Genomic DNA, 24,500 nt, shown 5'->3' on the forward strand with positions numbered 1-24,500 from the left:
AGGTGCCCATGTTCCTCTTATGTAATAGGTTGTGTGTGTGTGTGTGTGTGTGTGTGTGTGTGTGTGTGTACTAGTTTATCTGTATTTGTGTCTGAGTGTGTCCTGGGTCAGTGTATACAAATAACATTTTCCAGACGTATCCCCAGCGTTGGTGTCTGCTGGCGATTTAACTTCTTGAACCTCTCGCCAAGTAGCTGAAAGGCTGCCTCTCTGATGCTTGTTCTCTCTCTCCCTCCCTCCCTCTCTTTCTCACAGAGAGACAGAGGGTGGATAGTGAAGCCCATTGTGTTAGTGAGATGTTTATTAATGAGAGAGGGATAGAGAGGGAGGCAGAGCAGCTATAGAAGGGGCTAATCGCTAATCTCATAGTGCACTGAAAGCCAAGGCACCCAGGCTGTTCTCTCAGTTAGCTCCTCCACTAGCTGAAGAAGAAACACAGGACAGAGACTCTGAGAGAGACACAAGTTGTCTTCGGCAGGGGCCATAAGGGCTGTGTGTGTCTGTGAAATTCTTCACATTGGTTGGAGCTGTATGGAGGGCGTGTGTGTGTGGTGTTTTGTTGCTGAGGTTGAAGCTGGTGCGTACGTGTGAAGGGCATGTTGTTATTGAGTTAGTGGTCAATCAATGTGTTTCTGTGTTAAGAAATTGACAGTCTTTAGTTAGTGTCGTCAGTAACACTACAGGCTTGTTTGAGGCTCTGAGCGGTTGTGTAGATTGAAGACAGGACTGATTTGTATGCAAGACTAGTGAGTAATTTTTTTGTCTTGGCATTGGGACTTGATTTTATATAGCCTAGCCTATGTGTTGTATGTGTTCCAGTGTGTCGGTGTGTGTTTTTGTGCGAGGATTTGCTTCTGTGTGTGAGAGACTGGCTGTGTGCTTGAGTGTGTGTGAGCCGGTGTGTGTGTGTGTACCCACCATGCCCCTGCCTGCGCCCGATATCCCAGCCTCTCAGAGGCTGGCACTGGACTGTCGTTCCCTCCTGGATCATCGCGTTGGCAGGGGTAAGAGGTCCCATCTCCACCTCGCTCTCTCTGTCTCTGTCTCGCTGTTCTCTGTCTCGCTGTTCCTCTTCTTACCTCTCCTCCTACAACAGTATTTTTGTTCCATTCTGTTTCACTGTGGCTCAACCCTTTTCCACACTCACTCTCTTTCATCTTGTTTACTTGGGCTGTTTTTTTATCAGGTACAATGTTTGGTAGTCTGCTCAGGCATTTAGCCTTTTTGAGAATTTGAGAGCTGTTAAGTAGTCCATCTTATCATGTTGAGTATTTGAGAGCTTTTTGACAGGTTTAGTAGGTGCATGTAGGTGGTGGATTGCTCATTGTGTGGAAGTGTGACCAGTGTAGGCTATGCAAAATTCATCATTGCAATCACTTGGCTCTGGAGTTGTTCCTTAGCTCAGAGATCAGCTTACCCTCCCAACATTCTAACCTTGGCTTAGAACACAAAACTGACCTTAGATCAGAGTTAAGGGGCAACCCAATCCAGCTCTATTAACTGGTAGGAATTAGATCTATGACCTAGGCCTTTTTATTATCACCATCTATTATCATGACATCATGACCTGACGATTAAATGCATTGTTCCACAAAAAACTGCTAATGTTCCTTACAGAAATCATACTACCGCAAAATTGGCAAAGAATACTGTAACCAACCAATCGAGACAGATGCTTGTTTCAAACTGTTTATTAGAGAAGAAGGCTAGAGGCTTCAGGAGAGAAAGAACAAGCTGGCCAGCAATAGGGCGATTCCACACCAGTTGGAGCGGGAAACATTTTTAGTATCTCAGATTGTTCTGGCAATTCTCACATAGAAACTTAATTTAGAGGAAGGATGTTTGAAATGCTTTTTACATTTGTATCACAAGCAATTTTTTTTGAAAATAATGATGAAAGTGGACATTTTAGGCCCTTTTTAGACCTATACATGCCTCCTGTAAGACATGATCGGTGAACCCTACATGATACAGACAACATCTTGGTGTCATTATACTCCTCCTCATAGTGTGCTCTATCTAACATATGGAGTATGTCTAGAATCTCATATACAAAGTTTCACATAAATGTATTCAAAATTACAAATATGAATATCTCAAAACTACCCTTTTTGATTTAGTTCATTTTAAGACGTATTGTTTGGAACAATATACTCTACAAGTACATACAATTTCCAGAGTTGGCTCTCTGCTAATTCTGAAGTTCTGATCAATTTTATGAGCACCAGCAACAAACACAGTGAATGCTAAATGGATTAAAAGGGAACTCCCTCTGCTGGTGATTTGCTGAATGTGCAATCCTAAAGCAAGACTTAGATTGGTTAATGACCTATAACATACATTCCTATGTAAAAAAAATAGGTCATATCATTAAACTAATTAGAGAGCCCACTCTGGAAATGTTATGTGTTTGAAAGAGTATATTGTTTCAAACTATATAATGTCTAAAAAATAAGCAAAATCAAAAAGGGTCGTTTTGAGACATTGAATAAATGTATGTGAAAAATATTATTTCAGAATATAGACATACTCCGTATTTGAGAGCACAATTATAAGGAGTATAATGACATCAAGATGTTGTCTGTATCATGTACGGTTCACGGATCATAAGGTCTTACAGAAGGAATGTATACTATAGGCCTACAAAGTGCCTAAAATGGCCACTTTAATCATGATACAAAATAAATAATGGTTAGTGATATAAATGTAAAAAGCATGTAGGGATGTTAATCGGTTAAACGCCGAAAATACATTTGACTGGTCATGCTTATCGGTCTATAGGTTAATTTGCATAATTTAGTGGAATTAAATTCGCGAGTGTATTTTCATTAGTCCTCATGTATCTTATTTATCCCACCTGCACAGCATACAGAGCCTAGTTTGAGGAGCGGAATAGCTTACCACCTGTAAAACAGCGCCAGAGTAGCTCCTCAAAAAGCTGGTAATGGAGTGAAATATGTGCTTTTATAAGCCCAGTCATTGCGCAACAAATAACAATTCTAAATGCAATCGTGTTTTGATGGCCACGATTAAAAAGGGCAACTATTTTCATTTCTCTATCTCAACTTAAAGAGCGCCTCCCATTCGCCATAGGCTATCGTCAACGATAGGCAGGCTATCAGCGCGTCAACCACCACTTAACAATGTGAGTTTGAGGCAGTATAATTGCTTGAAACCTGAACGTTTTACTTTACTTTACTTCAAATTATGAGGCATGTTTTACCTTGCTTCAAAGTAGTCAAAATCCAACAATAGAAACGTGGAAGCAATTATTCTAAAAATACTTCCTCATGCCATTAATCAAGATGTCTCTCCTGTTCTATTGGTTTTCATATCAACTTTCTTACGTCGTCCAGAAGCCAAAGGCACAATCCTAGTTATATTAGGAACCCATCCTAGCTGTTGCTATTAGATTCCCCCTCTTTCTCAGTTTCTAATGGAGATTTTCATCAATTTCACAGAACCGCTCGCATTTAGGTGCGGTGTTTAGAACAGTTTTCCCGCGAATTGCATTTTGGCAAATGTTTTAAAATGACGTGTTATGAGCTGCTTCATTACAGGAGTTGCATGTTCAGTAATAGGCTATCTGCATTGCTTCTACATCTGCTTGCTCTTTGGGGTTTTAGGCTTGGTTTCTGTATAAGCACTTTGTGACATCTGCTGATGTAAAAAGGGCTTTATAAATACATTTGATTGATGATTGCTATAGCCTTTTGACTGTAAGACGATAGGCTTGCTATTGTTGCATGTTGCAAGCTCTTAATGGAAAAATGTCTGTTCCTTGTTTGTGTAACGATCCCGGCAGTCTGAGTCGGGTCCTGTCTGGTGACTAGTTTTTCTGTTCGTGATCTCCAGTTTCCCGAGGGTTCGGGAACGCTCCGGGGAGCTCTCTTGATTTCCGCACCTGCATCCCATCAGCAATCTGCACACCTGGTCCTGATCATCACCCTTCTTAGGCTCTGGCCTAACATCCATTCCCTGCCAGATCGTTAGCCATGAACAGTAGGTTTACCAGAGTATCAGTCTTAGAGCCTAGTGTTAGTTTTGTTGTTTTTGCACCTTGTTGGTTTGTTGCTTACTTACCCCCGTTTTGTTCCATCTGCAGTCACCCGTCCGGAACCTTCATCCAACCTCTGCCTGGTGGTCGGCGGCTGCCGACCCAGGATGGGATCAACCACTGCACCCCCCAACAACTAATCAACGCCGCCCGCTCTGTTCCCTGGATTATTCAGCATCACTCTTGAATTTGTAATAAACACTCACCTTCGTTTCAACTTACCTTGTCCTGGTCTGCTTCTGGGTTCTGGCTTAGCAACTGCGTGACAGAACGATCCGGCCAGTAATGAACCCAGCGGACCTGGACTCTGTTCGCCATGCCATTACCCAGCAGGAGAAGATGTTGGGCCATCATAGCACGGTACTACAGGAGATCGCGTTGTCAGTTCGGAACCTTTCTACCGGTCTGACGGAGGTCCAGAACCAACGCAAGTGTCCGGTGGAGGATCCACTACCGGTTTCGCCCATCTCGCCTGCCGCTTCTGAAGCTGTGTCCTTCCGTGAGCCCAAGGTTCCGACGCCGGATAAATATGAGGGGGAGCTGGGAAGATGCCGTTCCTTCCTTATGCAGTGTGGATTAGTGTTCGATCTACAGCCCTACTCTTATGCCACAAACAAGGCTAGGATAGCCTTTGTGATTGAGTTGCTGCGTGGTCGAGCGCTGGAGTGGGCTTCAGCCGTTTGGGAACGACAGGATCCCTGCATGGCTTCATACCAGGGGTTCACGGCCGAGATGAGGAAGCTCTTCGACCATTCCGTCCGAGGGAGGGACGCAGCTAGGCGCCTGTTTTCGCTTCGCCAAGGAACTCGCAGCGTGGCCGACTTCGTGATCGAGTTCAAGACGTTGGCTGTGGAGAGTGGGTGGAATGAGGAGGCTCTGCAAGCGGCCTTTTACCAGGGTCTGTCGGAGCAGCTCAAGGATGAGTTGATCTCCTATCCGAGCCTAGTGACCTGGACAGCTTGGTAGCCTTGTCTATTCGGGTGGATAATCGAGTCCGAGAGCGAAGGAGGGAGAAGCAATGGGTTCCGTCCAACCGATCAGCTTCTCAGGTTCCAGTCGGGTCGTCAAACTGCGCGGCTCGCTAAAGTTGGGAGGACTTTTAGCGAGCCAGTTTCGACCTCTCAATACCTCTGTCAGACCCCGTTTCCCGGCTACCCTTATGAACAGGAATCAGAGCTTAGCGATTAACGCTTTTATCGATTCAGGTGCCGATGGAAGCTTTCTAGATGCCGAGTTGGTGGAACAGCTGGGGCTTTCCAAGGAGCAATTGCCGGAAGCCATTGAAGCTACCACTCTGAACGGCAGTAGTCTGGCACGTATCACGATGAGGACTGAACCGGTTAAGATGCGGTTGTCGGGGAATCATTCTGAGATGATTTCATTCTTCATTCTGCCGTCTTCCCATGTTCCTCTGGTCCTTGGATACCCCTGGCTGAAGGAACACAATCCCACGTTCGATTGGGTGACGGGCAAGGTAACGAGTTGGAGCCTTGATTGTCATGCTAACTGTCTCAAGACTGCCTGCCCCCATTCGGTTCCCAGTCAGGTGATTGAGGCTAAACCCCCAGATTTGTCCCTGGTTCCCGAGACATATCACGATTTGGGGGAAGTGTTCAGTAAGCAGAAGGCTCTGTCACTCCCTCCCCACCGACCATATGATTGTGCCATCAACCTGTTCCCTGGAGCTGTCTACCCCAAGGGAAGGTTATACAGTATCTCCCGACCTGAACGTGAGGCTTTGGAGACCTACATCAAGGAGTCCCTAGCTGCTGGTCTCGTTCGTCCCTCGTCATCACCCCTGGGGGCAGGATTCTTCTTTGTGGGTAAGAAGGATGGCTCTCTTCGACCGTGTATTGATTATCGGGGTTGAATGACATCACGGTCAAGAACAAGTATCCCCTGCCCTTGATGAGTTCTGCCTTCGACTCCTTACAGGGTGCTACGGTGTTCACCAAGCTAGACCTACGCAATGCGTATCACATGGTCCGGATCAGAGAGGGGGACGAGTGGTTGACGGGTTTCAATACACCGATGGGTCACTTCGGTATCAGGTGATGCCGTTTGGACTGACCAATGCTCCAGCGGTATTCCAGAGTATGGTGAACGACGTCCTGAGAGATATGATCGGTCTCTTTGTGTTTGTTTACCTGGATGACATTCTGATCTTCTCGAAGGAACCTTCCGACCACGTCCAGCATGTCCGGCAGGTTCTGCAGCGATTGTTGGAGAATCGCCTGTTCGTGAAGGCCGAGAAGTGCGAGTTTCACGCCCACACGACATCCTTTCTCGGGTACATCATCTCCAGGGGAGAGATTAGGATGGACCAGGAGAAGGTTAGAGCGGTTCTGGAATGGGCCCAGCCCGGTACGAGATTGCAGCTCCAGAGATTTTTGGGGTTTCGAATTTCTACCGCAGATTCATCCGGGATTACAGCCGTGTGGCCGCTCCGTTAACTGCCTTGACTTCCAGTATCAGGACCTTCAAGTGGAATCCGGAGGCGGATCGAGCGTTTCTGGATTTGAAGAGGCGATTCACCAACGCACCGATTCTCTCTCAACCGGACACGGCCCGTCAGTTCGTCGTTGAAGTGGACGCGTCTGATGTGGGAGTTGGCGCCATCCTGTCGCAGCGATGCTCCACGGACAGTAAACTCCATCCCTGCGCCTACTACTCTCGTCGCCTTTCGCCTGCGGAGAGGAATTACGATGTGGGTAACCGGGAGCTTCTCGCGGTGAAACTTGCCTTGGAGGAGTGGCGCCACTGGTTGGAGGGGGCGGAGCAACCGTTTATTGTCTGGACTGACCACAAGAATCTTGCTTACGTGCAATCGGCTAAACGTCTCAACTCCCCGTCAGGCCAGGTGGGCGTTGTTTTTCGGACGATTCAAGTTTTCCCTGACGTTCCGACCTGGATCTAAGAACGGCAAGGCGGACGCCTTGTCCCGGATGTTCTCCAAGACGGAGGAGAGTGGGTCCAAGACCGAGACAATTCTCCCCGGAACTGCGTCGTGGGAGCAGTTATGTGGAAGATTGAGGAGGAGGTGCTGGCGGCCCTTCGGACTCAGCCCGGTCCCGGTAACGGTCCACCCGGTCGGTTGTTTGTGCCTGAGTCGGATTCGTCCTGCTGTCCTCAAATGGTCCCACGCCAGCAAGATGGCTTGTCACCCTGGCGTGGCTCGGACAATGGCGTTTCTTCGCAGACGCTTTTTGGTGGCCTGCCATGGCCGAGGATACTCTGGGTTTTGTTGCTGCCTGTCCAGTGTGTGCGCAGAATAAGAGTACCAATCGGCCCAGCTCTGGACTACTTCACCCCTTCCTATTCCCCGCGACCATGGTCGCATCTGGCCCTGGACTTCGTCACTGGGTTGCCCGCTTCTGAGGGGAACACGGTCGTTCTGACTATCGTGGACAGATTCAGCAAGTTCGCCCACTTTGTGCCAATTGCCAAGCTTCCTCTGCCTCGGAGACGTCCGAGATCCTGGTTAGGGGAGGTTTTCAGGGTCCACGGTTTGCCCAGTGATATCGTTTCCGACCGTGGCCCTCAGTTTACCTCTGCTGTCTGGAAGTCCTTCTGTTTGGCCATTGGAGCTACAGTCAGTCTCACATCTGGTTTTCACCCCCCAATCCAATGGTCAGGCGGAGAGAGCCAACCAGAAGATGGAATCCACGCTACGCTGCCTGGTCTCTTCCAACCCCACCTCCTGGGTCTCTCAGTTGCCTTGGGTTGAGTATGCCCACAATACTCTCCCTACATCTGCCACTGGGATGTCTCCCTTCCAGTGCCTGTATGGCTACCAACCTCCCCTGTTCCCTTCTCAGGAGAAGGAGCTCTCAGTGCCTTCTGTTCAGGCCCATATTCGTCGTTGCCACCGGACCTGGCATCGGGCCAGAAAGGCACTCCTTAGAGTTTCGGACCGGTATCAGCTCCAGGCGAATCGTCGCCGGATCCCCGCTCCCACCTATTCCATCGGAGATAGGGTCTGGTTGGCCACACGGGATCTTCCGTTACGGACTGAGTCTAGGAAGTTGTTACCGAAGTTCATTGGTCCGTTTGTGGTGGAGAAGGTGATCAATCCGGTGGCAGTTCGACTCAAACTCCCGAGGACGCTCAGAGTCCATCCCACCTTTCATGTCTCCTGCCTCAAGCCTGTTTTCCTCAGTCCTCTGTTGCCTCCTCCGCCTCCTCCTCCTCCTCCTCGGATGATCGGAGGTGGTCCTGCCTACACGGTGCGTCGCATCATGGATTCCAGACGGCGGGGCCGGGGTTTCCAGTATCTCGTGGACTGGGAGGGGTATGGTCCTGAAGAGAGGAGTTGGATTCCGCGGCGACAGGTCCTAGATGCTGACCTCATCAGTGACTTCTACCGCCTCCATCCTGGCGCTCCGGGGAGTCCGCCCGGTGGCGTTTGGTCGGAGGGGGGGTACTGTAACGATCCCGGCAGTCTGAGTCGGGTCCTGTCCTGGTGACTAGTTTTTCTGTTCGTGATCTCCAGTTTCCCGAGGGTTCGGGAACGCTCCGGGAGCTCTCTTGATTTCCGCACCTGCATCCCATCAGCAATCTGCACACCTGGTCCTGATCATCACCCTTCTTAGGCTCTGGCCTAACATCCATTCCCTGCCGGATCGTTAGCCATGAACAGTAGGTTTACCAGAGTATCAGTCTTAGAGCCTAGTGTTAGTTTTGTTGTTTTTGCACCTTGTTGGTTTGTTGCTTACTTACCCCCGTTTTGTTCCATCTGCAGTCACCCGTCCGGAACCTTCATCCAACCTCTGCCTGGTGGTCGGCGGCTGCCGACCCAGGATGGGATCAACCACTGCACCCCCAACAACTAATCAACGCCGCCCGCTCTGTTCCCTGGATTATTCAGCATCACTCTTGAATTTGTAATAAACACTCACCTTCGTTTCAACTTACCTTGTCCTGGTCTGCTTCTGGGTTCTGGCTTAGCAACTCGTGACAGTTTGCATGCATAGTATTTTCTGTTGGTCACATAATTTTACTATTTGGAAAAAAAAGTTAGTTTGTTGACCGGTTAATGATGGTCGGTTAGTCTGCAGCAAAAAAAAAAGCATGTTAAACATCCTTCCTCCCAATGAAATTCCTATGTGAGAATTGCCAGAACAATCTGAGATACCAAACATATTTTCCGTTCCCGCTGGCTTGGAATCGCCCTATACCTGCTGTATGCACACACTCAGCACAGTCAGTCGTACAGAAAGATGATACACAGACGTTTTTGAACTTGAGACTTGAGAGCTATTTGGAAAAAAATCCATATTTAGGAAGCCAGCTGTGCGCTTAGTATGCTTGTCATATGGTCATGAAATGTAGCACACTTTGGCACAGAAAAGGAGCGAGGGGAGGAAGTGGAAAGAGGGAGAGGAATACATGGAAAGGGGGAGATTGAGGGAGGGAGGGCTAGTGGGGGGAGGCTAGTGGGGGGAGGCGCTAGTGGGGGAGGCGAGGGAGGGCTAGTGGGGGGAGGCGAGGGAGGGCTAGTGGTGGGAGGCGAGGGAGGGCTAGTGGGGGGAGGCGAGGGAGGGCTAGTGGGGGGAGGCGAGGGAGGGCTAGTGGGGGGAGGCGAGGGAGGGCTAGTGGGGGGGAGGCAAGTGAGGAAATGGAAAGACTGATGGTGGACGGGGGGGGGGACGGGGAGACGGTGATGCAGGCAGAGGGTGGGGAGAGAGCAGAAGAGTGCGTGGGTGGAGGGTTTCTCCCTCACAACCCCTGTAGGTGCAGAGCTGTTTTCCTCCTCTCTCTCTCTCGCTCTCTCTCGTGTGTGAATTGTGATTGGAGGGGAGGTGTGGGTGCGTGTGTGTGTGTGAAATCGGCGTCCTTCTCTTGAGACCGAGCGATTGGGAGCGCTAACGGGAAAATCCAAGGTCATCGCAACACACTTCTCGCTGACGCTGTCGGTCAGCCTTCTCGTACGCGCGCGTATGTGTGCGCATTTTTATTGCTAGGAGCAAGCTTGCAAGCCTACTAGACCGTGTGTGTGAATGTAACCGTGTATATGTGTATTAACCCCAGAGAACACAGTGTGGGTGTGTGTATTTTTCGGTGTCTTGTTTGCACAGCAGCGTGTGTGTGTGAATAACCGTGACCGCTTCAGAGAGGCTGCAGGCAGACAGTGAAACGCGTCAAGCATCGTGTTCGATGTACGGTAAGAATAACAAGTATCCCTTTTCTCTGTGTGTGTCTGTGCGCAATGTCAATCATCCTCCGTTGAGCCAGTTTTCCTACCTTCTCTAAATGGCATGTTTTTTTTTATATTTTCCCAGTGATGGTCACTGCTCTAGACAGTGTAGGATATCTCATGCATGTAGACTAGTATGTGATGCATGTTGACTAGTATGTGACTTGTATGCATATGGAACTATATAATATATAGTATTCTAATAGCGTTAACTGTAGTTCTGTGGTGGTACCGAAGAGGTGTCCAGCTGTGTCTCTGATCATGTACATTCTAGGTGAACTATGTAAGTTGCTGCTTATCGGTAACTTCTTATACTGTCACTGAAGCCGTCTTCTGGTCCTCTATAGTATATTGACATATTCGTGTGTGTGCACATATCAATGTATATTTTACATGTGTGTATAATACACACTCTTATTGCACTGGCCTAATACATGTTTGTGTGTGTGTAATAGACTGACACAGTCACCCTTGTTGAATGACCAGGGAAAAAATGGATAGTTACTTATCGCAATATTAATTTTGGACAATATTATATCAGTACTTTGACTCCAAGTATTGATAAAAATAAATATACAGTGGGGGAAAAAAGTATTTAGTCAGCCACCAATTGTGCAAGTTCTCCCACTTAAAAAGATGAGAGAGGCCTGTAATTTTCATCATAGGTACACGTCAACTATGACAGACAAATAGATTTTAAAAAATCCAGAAAATCACATTGTAGGATTTTTAATGAATTGATTTGCAAATTATGGTGGAAAATAAGTATTTGGTCACCTACAAACAAGCAAGATTTCTGGCTCTCACAGACCTGTAACTTCTTCTTTAAGAGGCTCCTCTGTCCTCCACTCGTTACCTGTATTAATGGCACCTGTTTGAACTTGTTATCAGTATAAAAGACACCTGTCCACAACCTCAAACAGTCACACTCCAAACTCCACTATGGCCAAGACCAAAGAGCTGTCAAAGGACACCAGAAACAAAATTGTAGACCTGCAATTGGTGGCTGACTAAATACTTTTCCCCCCCACTGTATATACAGTACAGTGGGGAAAAAAAGTATTTAGTCAGCCACCAATTGTACAAGTTCTCCCACTTAAAAAGGTGAGAGAGGCCTGTAATTTTCATCATAGGTACACGTCAACTATGACAGACAAAAAGAGAAAAGAAATCCAGAAAATCACATTGTAGGATTTTTAATGAATTTATTTGCAAATTATGGTGGAAAATAAGTATTTGGTCAATAACAAAAGTTTCTCAATACTTTGTTATATACCCTTTGTTGGCAATGACACAGGTCAAACGTTTTCTGTAAGTCTTCACAAGGTTTTCACACACTGTTGCTGGTATTTTGGCCCATTCCTCCATGCAGATCTCCTCTAGAGCAGTGATGTTTTGGGGCTGTCGCTGGGCAACACAGACTTTCAACTCCCTCCAAAGATTTTCTATGGGGTTGAGATCTGGAGACTGGCTAGGCCACTCCAGGACCTTGAAATGCTTCTTACGAAGCCACTCCTTCGTTGCCCGGGCGGTGTGTTTGGGATCATTGTCATGCTGAAAGACCCAGCCATGTTTCATCTTCAATGCCCTTGCTGATGGAAGGAGGTTTTCACTCAAAATCTCACGATACATGGTCCCATTCATTCTTTCCTTTACACGGATCAGTCGTCCTGGTCCCTTTGCAGAAAAACAGCCCCAAAGCATGACGTTTCCACCCCCATGCTTCACAGTAGGTATGGTGTTCTTTGGATGCAACTCAGCATTCTTTGTCCTCCAAACACGACGAGTTGAGTTTTTACCAAAAAGTTCTATTTTGGTTTCATCTGACCATATGACATTCTCCCAATCCTCTTCTGGATCATCCAAATGCACTCTAGCAAACTTCAGACGGGCCTGGACATGTACTGGCTTAAGCATGGGGACACGTCTGGCACTGCAGAATTTGAGTCCCTGGCGGCTTAGTGTGTTACTGATGGTAGGCTTTGTTACATTGGTCCCAGCTCTCTGCAGGTCATTCACTAGGTCCCCCCGTGTGGTTCTGGGATTTTTGCTCACCGTTCTTGTGATCATTTTGACCCCACGGGGTGAGATCTTGCGTGGAGCCCCAGATCGAGGGAGATTATCAGTGGTCTTGTATGTCTTCCATTTCCTAATAATTGCTCCCACAGTTGATTTCTTCAAACCAAGCTGCTTACCTATTGCAGATTCAGTCTTCCCAGCCTGGTGCAGGTCTACAATTTTGTTTCTGGTGTCCTTTGACAGCTCTTTGGTCTTGGCCATAGTGGAGTTTGGAGTGTGACTGTTTGAGGTTGTGGACAGGTGTCTTTTATACTGATAACAAGTTCAAACAGGTGCCATTAATACAGGTAACGAGTGGAGGACAGAGGAGCCTCTTAAAGAAGAAGTTACAGGTCTGTGAGAGCCAGAAATCTTGCTTGTTTGTAGGTGACCAAATACTTATTTTCCACCATAATTTGCAAATCAATTCATTAAAAATCCTACAATGTGATTTTCTGGATTTTCTTTTCTCAATTTGTCTGTCATAGTTGACGTGTACCTATGATGAAAGTTACAGGCCTCTCTCATCTTTTTAAGTGGGAGAACTTGCACAATGGGTGGCTGACTAAATACTTTTTTCCCCCACTGTATATGAGCGCTAGCTAGCGCTAGTCTGCTGTACCTGCGCCAAAACTCAGGTATTTTTCATCCTAGAGCCATCTTCTTTTTAAATAGTGAGCCAAATTGTTTTCAGCACTTTTATTTCCATGACTAATTAAAACACATTTTCTCTTGTCTCTCCGCAGACATATATTGAGCAATGTTTTTGGAACATCCAATCGCAATAAAATCGCAGTATCGAATCGCAATACATATAGAATCGTGAGAATTGCAATACATATCGTATCGTGATAATATCGAATCTTTAGGTCCCTGGCAATTTCCATGCCTTACTAGCTGTACTGCTAATATGGCATTTTGCCTGTGTGTGTGTGTGTGGAGGTTGTTTGTCTAGATGTTCCAGGAGGCTGTTGTTTATTGAGCTAAATTAGTGTATTGATGTTGGTCCATGTGGTAGAATTAGCTAGCCACTGTTCATTCAGGTAATACAGGATGTTTTTCATTATCTTTCCAATGGTGCTTCAATATGCTGCCATTCATTTAGCTGTGGTGTGAATGCCACATGCTGACTTCTCTTTGCGCTCACATTCAGTTCAGTGCATTACTGTACACTATTGAGCTGTATGGATCATGTTCATACAGGTCTGAAGATGCATAGTTCAACTGATAGGTACGATGAATGATGTACATATAGCCTAATGATGTCGTGTTTAGCTGTTCTCAGAGTAGGGACTGTGCTCATCCAACATGTTTTCTCTCACCCACACAGCATTTGACACGTTCAATGAATTGGACGTGTATGTTCCGTGATCTTCTTTACGATCGGGGTGTGTGTTTGTTTGGCTGTGGAAATGTCTGCTAGTGATAGTGGCCGAGGGTCTCGTGTTTCTGTGTGGCCTGAGTGGCACTCACTGGTACTCTGTCCCTATTTCCTATTAATGACTTTAACAGAGAAAGGAGCTTCAGTGGTCTCCCTTCCTTATGTAATGACCCTTCATGGTGAGCAGAGCACAGAGTGTGTGTGTGATTGCTGTGCATGTAGCATACAATAATGTGCTGGATTATCTTTGCAGTATGCACTGGTTACAGTGAAGCGTGCTGAGCACAGTAGGTAGGAGGTATGTGAGAGTGTGTGTGATGATGTCATTTGGTCACGATACTTCTCAGAACCTGGTCCCGCCACACACACACACACACACACACCAGAGCAGAGCATGTGAGCGGAGTTGAGCGTTTGGAAATCTCACTCCAAATTCGCTCCATTCATTAAAATCACAGTTTAATCAACACCCACCTATTTTTGTGACTACCTGGACCTACCAATTGGTTTTTAAGTATTGAAACCAAACCATATGGATTTGAATGAAAAGTATTTGAACAAACATGAAAAGGTGAATTTAAGAAGCGAACATAATTTCAAATAGGCTACATGTCATATTAAACAGCATATAAACACTCTAAATAGGTCAGGAGCCAGACAGGGAGCCTAAGAAGGAACAAAAAGGAATTATTTAGGCTATATTATTTCAAGGCTATAGCCTACAAAGAAATAGATTGTGAAGCATTTGGGAGTGCGACACAATAGGCTGGTAGTGACATAAAGTGCTCAGCATTTAAACAACATTCCGGGGCCTCCCGAGTGGCGCAGCGGTCTAAGGCACTGCATCGCACTGCGTCACTACAGCCGGCCGTGACCGGGAGACCCATGAGGCGGCGCACAATTGGCCCAGCGTCGTCCGGGTTAGGGGAGGGTTTGGCCGGCCGGGATTTCTTTGTCCCATCGCGCTCTAGCAACTCCTTGTGGCGGGCCGGGCGCCTACAAGCTGACTTCGGTTGCCAGCTGGATGGTGTTTCCTCCGGCGCATTGGTGCGGCTGGCTTCCGGGTTAAGCGAGCAGTGTGTCAAGAAGCAGTGCGGCTTGGCAGGGTCGTGTTTCGGAGGACGCATGACTCTCGACCTTCGCCTCTCCCGACTATGACTACCAACGAAATTGGGGAGAAAAAGTCGTAAAAGTAAAACAAATGTATATACATTTCGTTGTATTAAATCATTATAGTCTATAAATTACGCATGTAGGCTGTGACTTACTAAGAATGAAATACAAATTAAATGAAAAATTACTTATTAGTGCCTTTTTGAATTAATTTTTAGAATTAATTTTTAGAAACATGAGTTTGGCCGGTCTGTGGCTTCAGGCTCATGCAATGGTGCCTGGAGAGCTGGCCAGCAGCGGATAATATCCTCTCCACACTTGCAGTGCCACTGGGGATGCTAAACACCCTTTTGGCCAATCTGGACAGAGTTGTAGATCTTTATTTTTATTTTTATTTTTATAGGTAAGCCTAAAGGTTTTTAGGCAAAATAACCCAATCATAATGGAAAGCTCCCTGAGCGTGGGAATATGCCAGACCTATTAGAACAAAATCAATTATGGCCTATTGTATAGATAATAGAACAAACATTTACGAAACTTTTAAGAGATCTGATTTTTAGTTTATAAATACTTTGCTACAATGAAACACTTAGTTATCTACCCACCTCGTTCCTTTCTTTTAGCATGTGCATGTAGTAAGCACACCATCATGCTTTTAGGATAAGTGTATTTTCAGATTCCACAATGATTCTTTAGTTGTGGACATTACATCACCGCACTCCCTCTCTTGCTCTTGGTCCTCATCTTTGTAAGCCACCTTGATTTAGCACCTGTGCGTTTTATCAGTTTCTTTATGAAAATATTTAGCGAACTCCATGACATTAGTTAAAGTAAGGGTCTATAGCAGCACACAAGTAGACTACAAATGCATGCTGGGGCGGGCATGCCCTGAGCTCGTGAAGTGAGCGCTACTGGAGCGGGCGTGAAGGCCGGAATCTTGCTCCAGTCAAATTGGGCATGCTCCGCTTCAGCTCCGCTCCGCTCACATACTCTGCTTCGGACACACACACATTTACAGACGAACACATAGCAGAGTGCAATCAATCTCACGCAGGGGAGGGAGTAGCGGTTCTGTTGAAGTAGCAGATGGATAAGTCTTTGGAGATCATACGCACGCACGCACGCACACACACAGCCATGGATAGATTTAGAAGGTCTCTGTATTTCCTGATATTGATAGCAGGATAAAGTGCTAAAGTGCGTACTGATGGGAACGGAAGGGTATATTTGCTCACATTTGCTGGCCACGTGTCTTTGGAAAAACACAGAGCAGCTTTGTGACAGCAGGTGCAGATAAGACATAACGAGATGAGCTGTTGATGAAATTCCCTCCCTGTCTGTGTGTCTGTCTGTGTACTAAGTCCATGTATTTCTCTTTAGGTTAGGTATCTGTCGCTCTCTCTCTTCCATCTGTCTCCCTCATTCCTGCTCACTCTCTGTCCTTCTTTCATCCTTTCACCTCTCCATCTTTCTCTCCAGCTCTCTATACCCCTCTTCCTCTCTACCTCCCCCCATTTTTTTCTAACTCTCTCTCTTTCTCAAACTAAAGTGAAAAGCATGAGGAGTATGCAGAACTAGCAGCACAACAACCTATCAGAATGCACTGTGTCACGAACCGGCTCAAAGTTCGTAACAAAAGGGAGACAACGTGGAGACAAGGAATACCAAAATATATATTTATTAACTAAAGTAAACTAAGGATAATTAACAATGGTGTGTGTAATCAGTAATCAGTAGTGTAAGTGAGTGTTTTGCATGAATAATGCAAGGTGTTGAAAGGTGCCAAAGCAAACAACCAAAAAGCCACAAAAATACCACAACAAAAATCAATCAAGGTGTCTGCATGGAGAGAGTCTCCTCAATGAATGTGGAAGAGGTCCATTTATCCTGGGACACACCCAAGCCCAGGTGTTTCCCATGTAGCTGACGACCCTCCCAACTCCGCCCACCAGCATCCTAATAAGGAAACAAGAGCAAAGAGGGAGAATACGGCAGACAGAGTGGGAGGGTCGTCATACCCCCCCCCCATAAAACCGGGGACCAACAAGGACCCCAGAAAAACGTACCAGCCTCTGTGTCCCAAATTAACAAGTTGTTACATGTTCACACCTCCACTTGTCCCAGCCAACATCCTCCTCCCCAGACCTCAGCATCCTAAACATTCAGGAACAGGGCGACATTCAGGAACATTAGCAATCATGTTATCAGTCCCCCGGATGTGCCGCACATCTAGATGGAAGGATTGTAAAAATAAACACCATCTAATTATCCTCTGATTAGGACACATCATCGACCTCAAAAAGGTGAGAGGATTATGGTCGGTGTAGACCACAATAGGTACTACTCCCGACCCAACATACACTTCGAAGTGTTGCAGCGCCCATATGAGTGCTAGCGCTTCTTTTTCAATGACCGACTAGTTCAACTAATAATGGTTAAACTTTTTGGAAAAGAAACTAACAGGCCTCTCAACCCCAGACACATCTGCTTGCAGCAAAACTGCACCTACCCCCACATGACTAGCATCCACCTGCAAGGTAAATTACAAATCCACACGAGGAGCAGCCAGCACCCGAGTTGAGGTAAGCAATCTCTTTGCATCTTCAAAAGCCTGTTGACAACGAGAATACCATACGTAAACAGCCTTAGCTTTCAGCAAATCTGTCAAGGGAGCGACCACAGTCGAGAAGTTCCTACAAAAACCACGATAATACCCAATCATTCCCAAGAAACGCATCAGTTCCTTTTTAGTAGTTGGTGGTGGAAAAGCATCAATAGCTGCCACTTTAGCCCGATCAGGACGCACTTCACCCTGCCCAACCACCTTTCCAAGGTATGTAACAGTCGCCTGAGCAAACTCACATTTAGCCAAATTTATCGTGAGGCGACCCGCAGCCAGACGTTCGAACAAGGCTTGAATACGGGACAGATGTTCCTCCCAAGTATATGCATATATCACTACATCGTCCAGATAAACAGCGCACCCGGCCAGACCAGAGACAACCCTGTTCATAAGTCGCTGAAAAGTGGCAGGTGCATTACGCAGGCCGAAACTCATAACCGAATACGAGTACAGACCAAAAGGTGTAATAAAGGCAGAGATTTCACGTGCCCTACTCGTCAGTGGCACCTGCCAATAGCCCTTTAACAGGTCAAATTTGCCCACAAACTTTGCTGCGCCGACTTGATCAACGCAGTCCTCCATCCGAGGAAGAGGAAATGAATCCGGCTTAGTGACATCGTTTACCTTACGGTAGTCCGTACAAAATCTGTTTGTTCCATCCGATTTACTGACCAAGATACAGGGAGAAGCCCAACTGGAGAAAGAAGGCTCTGCTATTTTACTCTCCAGCATGTACCTGACCTCAGCATCCAGACAACGCAGTTTCTCTGAAGAAACTCTAGAACCGTTGACGAATGGGGTCAGCATCTCCAATGTCAATATCATGTTCTATTAAGTTTGTACGTGTAGGTGTATTAGAAAACAAACCTGGAAATCTCAGAATCAGACCAACCATCTCTTTCCGCCCATCAACAGGTAGATGAGTAAGAAGGCTATCTAAAATCTCCAGTGTCTCTGAATTTTTCAATCTACCCTGCAATATGCAATCGTTGGGACCAGAAACATCTTCCTCCTCCTGCACAGACCTAGCATGATCAGAACCCAGGGAAATAACAGTATCAGTCAAAATAACAGTTTTACCGTCCTCTGTAGACTCCCACTGTTCAGTCTCAGAGGAACGTACATAATAGGGTTTTAACAAATTTACATGGCACAGTTGGTGTACTTTCCTCCGTTCTGGAGTGGCAACTAGATAATTTTGCTCAGTGTACTGGCGCACCACTGTATATGGACCTTGAAACTTGGCTTGAAAAGGAGAACCAACAATTGGCAGCAGAGCCAGAACCTGATCACCTGGACTAAAGTGACGAGGCTCAGCTCGGCGATCAAATATGCTCTTCATCCTGTCCTGTGAAGATGATAGCTTCTCTTTAGCCATTTCACCAGCGGCATACAAGCGTCGTCGAAAATCACACACATATGATAACAGGGACTGAGGAGGCTCGAGAGACTTCCAGTCATCCTGGAGAACAGATAAAAGCCCACACACCCTATGTCCAAACACAAGGTCATTTGGACTAAAACCCGTGCTCTCCTGTGAAACCTCCCTAGCGGCTAACAGTAACCAAGGCAACCCCTCCTCCCAATCCTTATCCATCTCAGTACAATAAGCTCTCAACAAAGACTTAAGTGTTTGATGGAAACGTTCCAGTGCTCCTTGACTTTGCGCATGATAGGCGCTAGACAAGTTGTGTTTTTAATATGGAGCTGTTGGAGAACCTAACCAAAGAGATTAGAGGTGAAATTAGATCCTTGATCACTTTGAATGACCTTAGTTTCTCTCACTGTTTGGAATCCCTGAGTCAAAGCTTTTAACACAGGATAGGCAGCAGGAAACCTAGTGGTCTGACACATCACAGTCATAAAATAATTACTACCCTTTTTAGAACGAGGCAAAGGACCAACACAGTCAATAATCAGATACTCAAAAGGTTTACTGAGTACAGGAATAGGAAACAGTGGTACCGGCTTAATAGCTTGATTAGGTTTACCAGTTAATTGACAGGTGTGACAAGTTTTGATGAAATCAGAAACATCCCTCTTTAATCTAGGCCAAAAGAAATGTCTTAATATGCGATTGTAGGTTTTCCTCACACCATATGTCCAGCAACGTCGTTGTGAGAAGTTGTCAACACCAACTCACGAAGCTTAACTGGTACCACAACCTGACTAATCGCCTCCCCCAGAAAACAACTACCATGAGACATCCACTTTCTCATCAGGACCTCCTCTTGGAGAAAATAGCCCTGTGCGACATCTCCCAACTGTTCCACAGGCACAATTTGGTCCCGCAACTCTTCTAATGTGGGGTCAGTCCGTTGCGCCTCGATTAAATCGGAGCGGGATACAGATAACAGGATAACAGGGAAAACAGTAACAGACTTTTTTGTGGTATTCTCGTTAGCCAGTTCTGTGACCAGGTCGTCATGGATCATAGAACGCGTCACTGCACACGCAGAGAACACCTCTGGGAAATTCTGCGCAATCTCATCAGGAATCCCTACAATTGACGGCTTAGTGGAAACCACTAAAGATGGAAACACGATAGGCCACACACGCTCACCAGCCAAGTTATTCCCAAGGATCACGTCAATACCCTCAATAGGCAATGAAGGACGCACCCCCACAACAACCTCACCTTTCACCAGTCCACAATCCAACATCAGTTTATGCAATGGAACTGACAGTGTTCAAACCTATTCCCCTAATTAGAACACTATTCCCCGAATCAGTCTCCGCAGAGAAGGGTAACACTGTGTCTCTTAGGATCTTCACTGGCACTAGATTCTTACTTCCTAACATAGACACAAAACCCTCCGTAATGAAAGGTAAATAGTCTGGATCAATATGGCCTTTCACATGCCCCTGGGCATGAGACAATGTGTCAGGAGTGAACTGATGTGGAACAGGTGCAGCTAACGCCGTAGGCTTAGATTTAACATAAGCACCTGTACTGAATTTACCCCTAGACCTGAGAACCGGACATTCGTTTTTCCATTGACCTAAGTCTTGACAGTAGTGACACTATTGACCAAAGTCAGTTTTACCACGGGAATCGGGCTCAACCCTAGTTGAATGAAACTCTGCCCGTGAACCGAAGTATCTCGGTGAGCGAGGCCCAAATCTCTGCGAACGCCCCCACTCACTCCGAATACGGGGTTCTGCAAAAACATTTTTGTGAGTCAAAACATATTCATTCGCCAAAACCGCAGCTTCAGCGACAGTCTTTATTTTTGGTTCGTTAACGTACGTCGCTATACGATCAGGGATTGTGTCCTTAATTTGCTCTAACATAATCAGATCACACAGCCCTTGGAAAGTCATAACTGCAGAGGCGGAACACAAGGGATTAAACTGTGAAGATAATTATTGCGCAAACTCAACATGAGTCTGCTGATCATCCCTTTTTAAAGTTCTAAATCGTTGGCGGTAAGCCTCAGGGACCAATTCGTAACTCTGTAACACAGCCGTTTTAACCTTATCATAACTGACACTGTCGGCTACACTAAGAGCTGAATATGCTTCCTGCGCTTTACCAGTCAGCACACACTGCAACATCAAAGTGCAGTCAGAATCAGGCCAACTCCTAGCGTCAGCAACACGCTCAAACAACGAAATGAATGTCTCAGGGTCCTTTTCATTAAACTGCGGCAACAACCGTAAGTTCCCAACAATATCAAATGTGTCTTGGTCACGACCAAAAGAGGAACGACCCCTAGGTAACTCTGGGTCACCTTCCCAGAGCAAACTCTCCCCTGAGAGCTTTCCTTCCCTAACCAACTCTAGTCGCTCTTGTTGCAGCTTGATTTTAGCATGTTTAAATTCCAATTCCCTTTCATATCTTACACGATCATGCCCTAGCTGTAACAGAAGTAGTTCTTTCTACTGTTCAAAAAGAAGACTACCGGTACTCTGACTAACCAATGGAGCGGTCATTGTAACATATCGGGGAATCTACGAGTCCTCAGCAGAGGCTGCCACAGCGGTAACTTCAAGAATACCACTCTCCATCAAATTGGCCTTCAATATTAACCTAATAGAATTTTTTTGACGTTTATCACTAATTTCAACCTTGTAGTGTTCAGCAACCTTCAACAGCTGTTCTTTAGTACATAATTCTAACAGTTCCTCTGATGGAAAGCGAATGAACTCGTCTACATTAGACGCCATAATCAAGAGAAAACAAATTATATTATAATAATCTCGCTCAACCCCTCTGCTGAGCACACCAGACACAACACGAGAAATGACAATCACACCGAGCACCACAGAAGAGAGATGGGATATGGAGCTTCCCCAAAACCTACAATAACTCAACCCTAGTCTTTGTGCGGATTCGCGGTGGGTAATTACGCACTGTAGCCTGCTGGCAAGGAAATAAACCCCCCAGCACACTGGTAGATTCCACCAAGCCACGGATGTGCCCCCGAGACAACTGCTCAGTCCACAGACACCACACAAAAATAACAAACATTTAACCATGCCCAACGTATTCCAAAACATAACACATCACTAAGCCTATCAGGGGAAAAGGCTATAGCTCCGGGTAGCAAATGTCACTACCCTATCCAAATCTCCCACTGAGGTACACAGCCGATTGTACTCACCTCCTTAGACCGATGTCCCAACAGCGAGTAGAGCAAGAGTTTCCATGCTGGGCAGGGCCTGGAAACTAACCAATGTACTCTCTCAACGCAGTACACAAACCAAAAAACCAAAGGCAACCAATACTGGGCCTATCAAACTCAAACAAACTAACAAAATATACAAACAAAGCACCTACAGAATTTAACATTAACTCCACGTTTTCTCCCAAACACAACACGTTCAAGATCCCGGACGAGCCCCCACTTGTCACGAACCGGCTCAAAGTTCGTAACAAAAGGGAGACAACGTGTAGACAAGGAATACCAAAATATATACAGTGAGGGAAGAAAGTATTTGATCCCCTGCTGATTTTGTACGTTTGCCCACTGACAAAGAAATGATCAGTCTATAATTTTAATGGTAGGTTTATTTGAACAGTGAGAGACAGAATAACAACAAAATAATCCAGAAAAACGCATGTCAAAAATGTTATAAATTGATTTGCATTTTAATGAGGGAAATAAGTATTTGACCCCCTCTCAATCAGAAAGATTTCTGGCTCCCAGGTGTCTTTTATACAGGTAACGAGCTGAGATTAGGAGCACACTCTTAAAGGGAGTGCTCCTAATCTCAGTTTGTTACCTGTATAAAAGACACCTGTCCACAGAAGCAATCAAATCAATCAGATTCCAAACTCTCCACCATGGCCAAGACCAAAGAGCTCTCCAAGGATGTCAGGGACAAGATTGTAGACCTACACAAGGCTGGAATGGGCTACAAGACCATCGCCAAGCAGCTTGGTGAGAAGGTGACAACAGTTGGTGCGATTATTCGCAAATGGAAGAAACACAAAATAACTGTCAATCTCCCTCGGCCTGGGGCTCCATGCAAGATCTCACCTCGTGGAGTTGCAATGATCATGAGAACGTTGAGGAATCAGCCCAGAACTACACGGGAGGATCTTGTCAATGATCTCAAGGCAGCTGGGACCATAGTCACCAAGAAAACAGTTGGTAACACACTACGCCGTGAAGGACTGAAATCCTGCAGCGCCCGCAAGGTCCCCCTGCTCAAGAAAGCACATATTCAGGCCCGTCTGAAGTTTGCCAATGAACATCTGAATGATTCAGAGGAGAACTGGGTGTAAGTGTTGTGGTCAGATGAGACCAAAATGGAGCTCTTTGGCATCAACTCAACTCGCTGTGTTTGGAGGAGGAGGAATGCTGCCTATGACCCCAAGAACACCATCCCCACCGTCAAACATGCAGGTGGAAACATTATGGTTTGGGGGGGGGTTTCTGCTAAGGGGACAGGACAACTTCACCGCATGAAAGGGACGATGGACGGGGCCATGTACCGTCAAATCTTGGGTGAGAACCTCCTTCCCTCAGCCAGGGCATTGAAAATTGGTCGTGGATGGGTATTCCAGCATGACAATGACCCAAACCACACGGTCAAGGCAACAAAGGAGTGGCTCAAGAAGAAGCACATTAAGGTCCTGGAGTGGCCTAGCCAGTCTCCAGACCTTAATCCCATAGAAAATCTGTGGAGGGAGCTGAAGGTTCGAGTTGCCAAACGTCAGCCTCGAAACCTTAATGACTTGGAGAAGATCTGCAAAGAGGAGTGGGACAAAATCCCTCCTGAGATGTGTGCAAACCTGGTGGCCAACTACAAGAAACATCTGACCTCTGTGATTTCCAACAAGGGTTTTGCCACCAAATACTAAGTCATGTTTTGCAGAGGGGTCAAATACTTATTTCCCTCATTAAAATGCAATTTATAATATTTTTGACATGCGTTTTTCTGGATCTTTTTTTTTGTTATTCTGTCTCTCACTGTTCAAATAAACCTACCATTAAAATTATAGACTGATCATGTCTTTGTCAGTGGGCAAACGTACAAAATCAGCAGGGGATCAAATACTTTTTTCCCTCACTGTATTTATTAACTAAAGTAAACTAAGTATAATTAACAATGGTGTGTGTAATCAGTAATCAGTAGTGTAAGTGAGTGTTTTGCATGCATACATGTATTAATGCAAGGTGTTGAAAGGTGCCAAAGCAAAAAGCCACAAAAATACCACAACAAAAATCAATCAAGGTGTCTGCATGGAGAGAGACTCCTCAATGAATGTGGAAGAGGTCCATTTATCCTGGGACACACCCAAGCCCAGGTGTTTCCCATGTAGCTGACGACCCTCCCAACTCCGCCCACCAGCATCCTAATAAGGAAACAAGAGCAAAGAGAGAGAATACGGCAGACAGAGTGGGAGGGTCGTCAGAACTGTCATATATATTAGCCCAGTTCTGTATCTCCATCTATTGTGGGTACGACCTGATATATCATGATATACCACAGAGTTCAAAGGTCACAGCCTCTGTCCTGTGTGGCCATGGCCCACTCCCAGAAGTGTGTGAAGGAATACAGTGCCTTGCAAAAGTATTCATCCCCCTTGGCGTTTTTCCTATTTTGTTGCATTACAACC

The 24,500-nt window shown here is 46.1% G+C and overlaps 1 protein-coding gene across 1 annotated transcript in view; it reads left to right on the plus strand.

Annotated features, from left to right (window-relative positions):
- The first annotated feature begins 335 nt into the window (after positions 1-335).
- efr3bb (EFR3 homolog Bb (S. cerevisiae)) overlaps positions 336-24,500 on the plus strand; it is an 81,624-nt gene continuing 57,459 nt past the window's right edge. The window contains exon 1 of the mRNA XM_041860395.2: positions 336-1,004. Coding sequence (XP_041716329.2) covers positions 800-1,004 — 205 coding nt within the window. The 5' untranslated portion in view covers positions 336-799. The remainder of the gene's footprint in view (positions 1,005-24,500) is intronic.

Source organism: Coregonus clupeaformis, chromosome 33 (genome assembly GCF_020615455.1).
Source record: "Coregonus clupeaformis isolate EN_2021a chromosome 33, ASM2061545v1, whole genome shotgun sequence".
In the NCBI taxonomy this organism is placed as follows: Eukaryota; Metazoa; Chordata; class Actinopteri; order Salmoniformes; family Salmonidae; genus Coregonus; species Coregonus clupeaformis.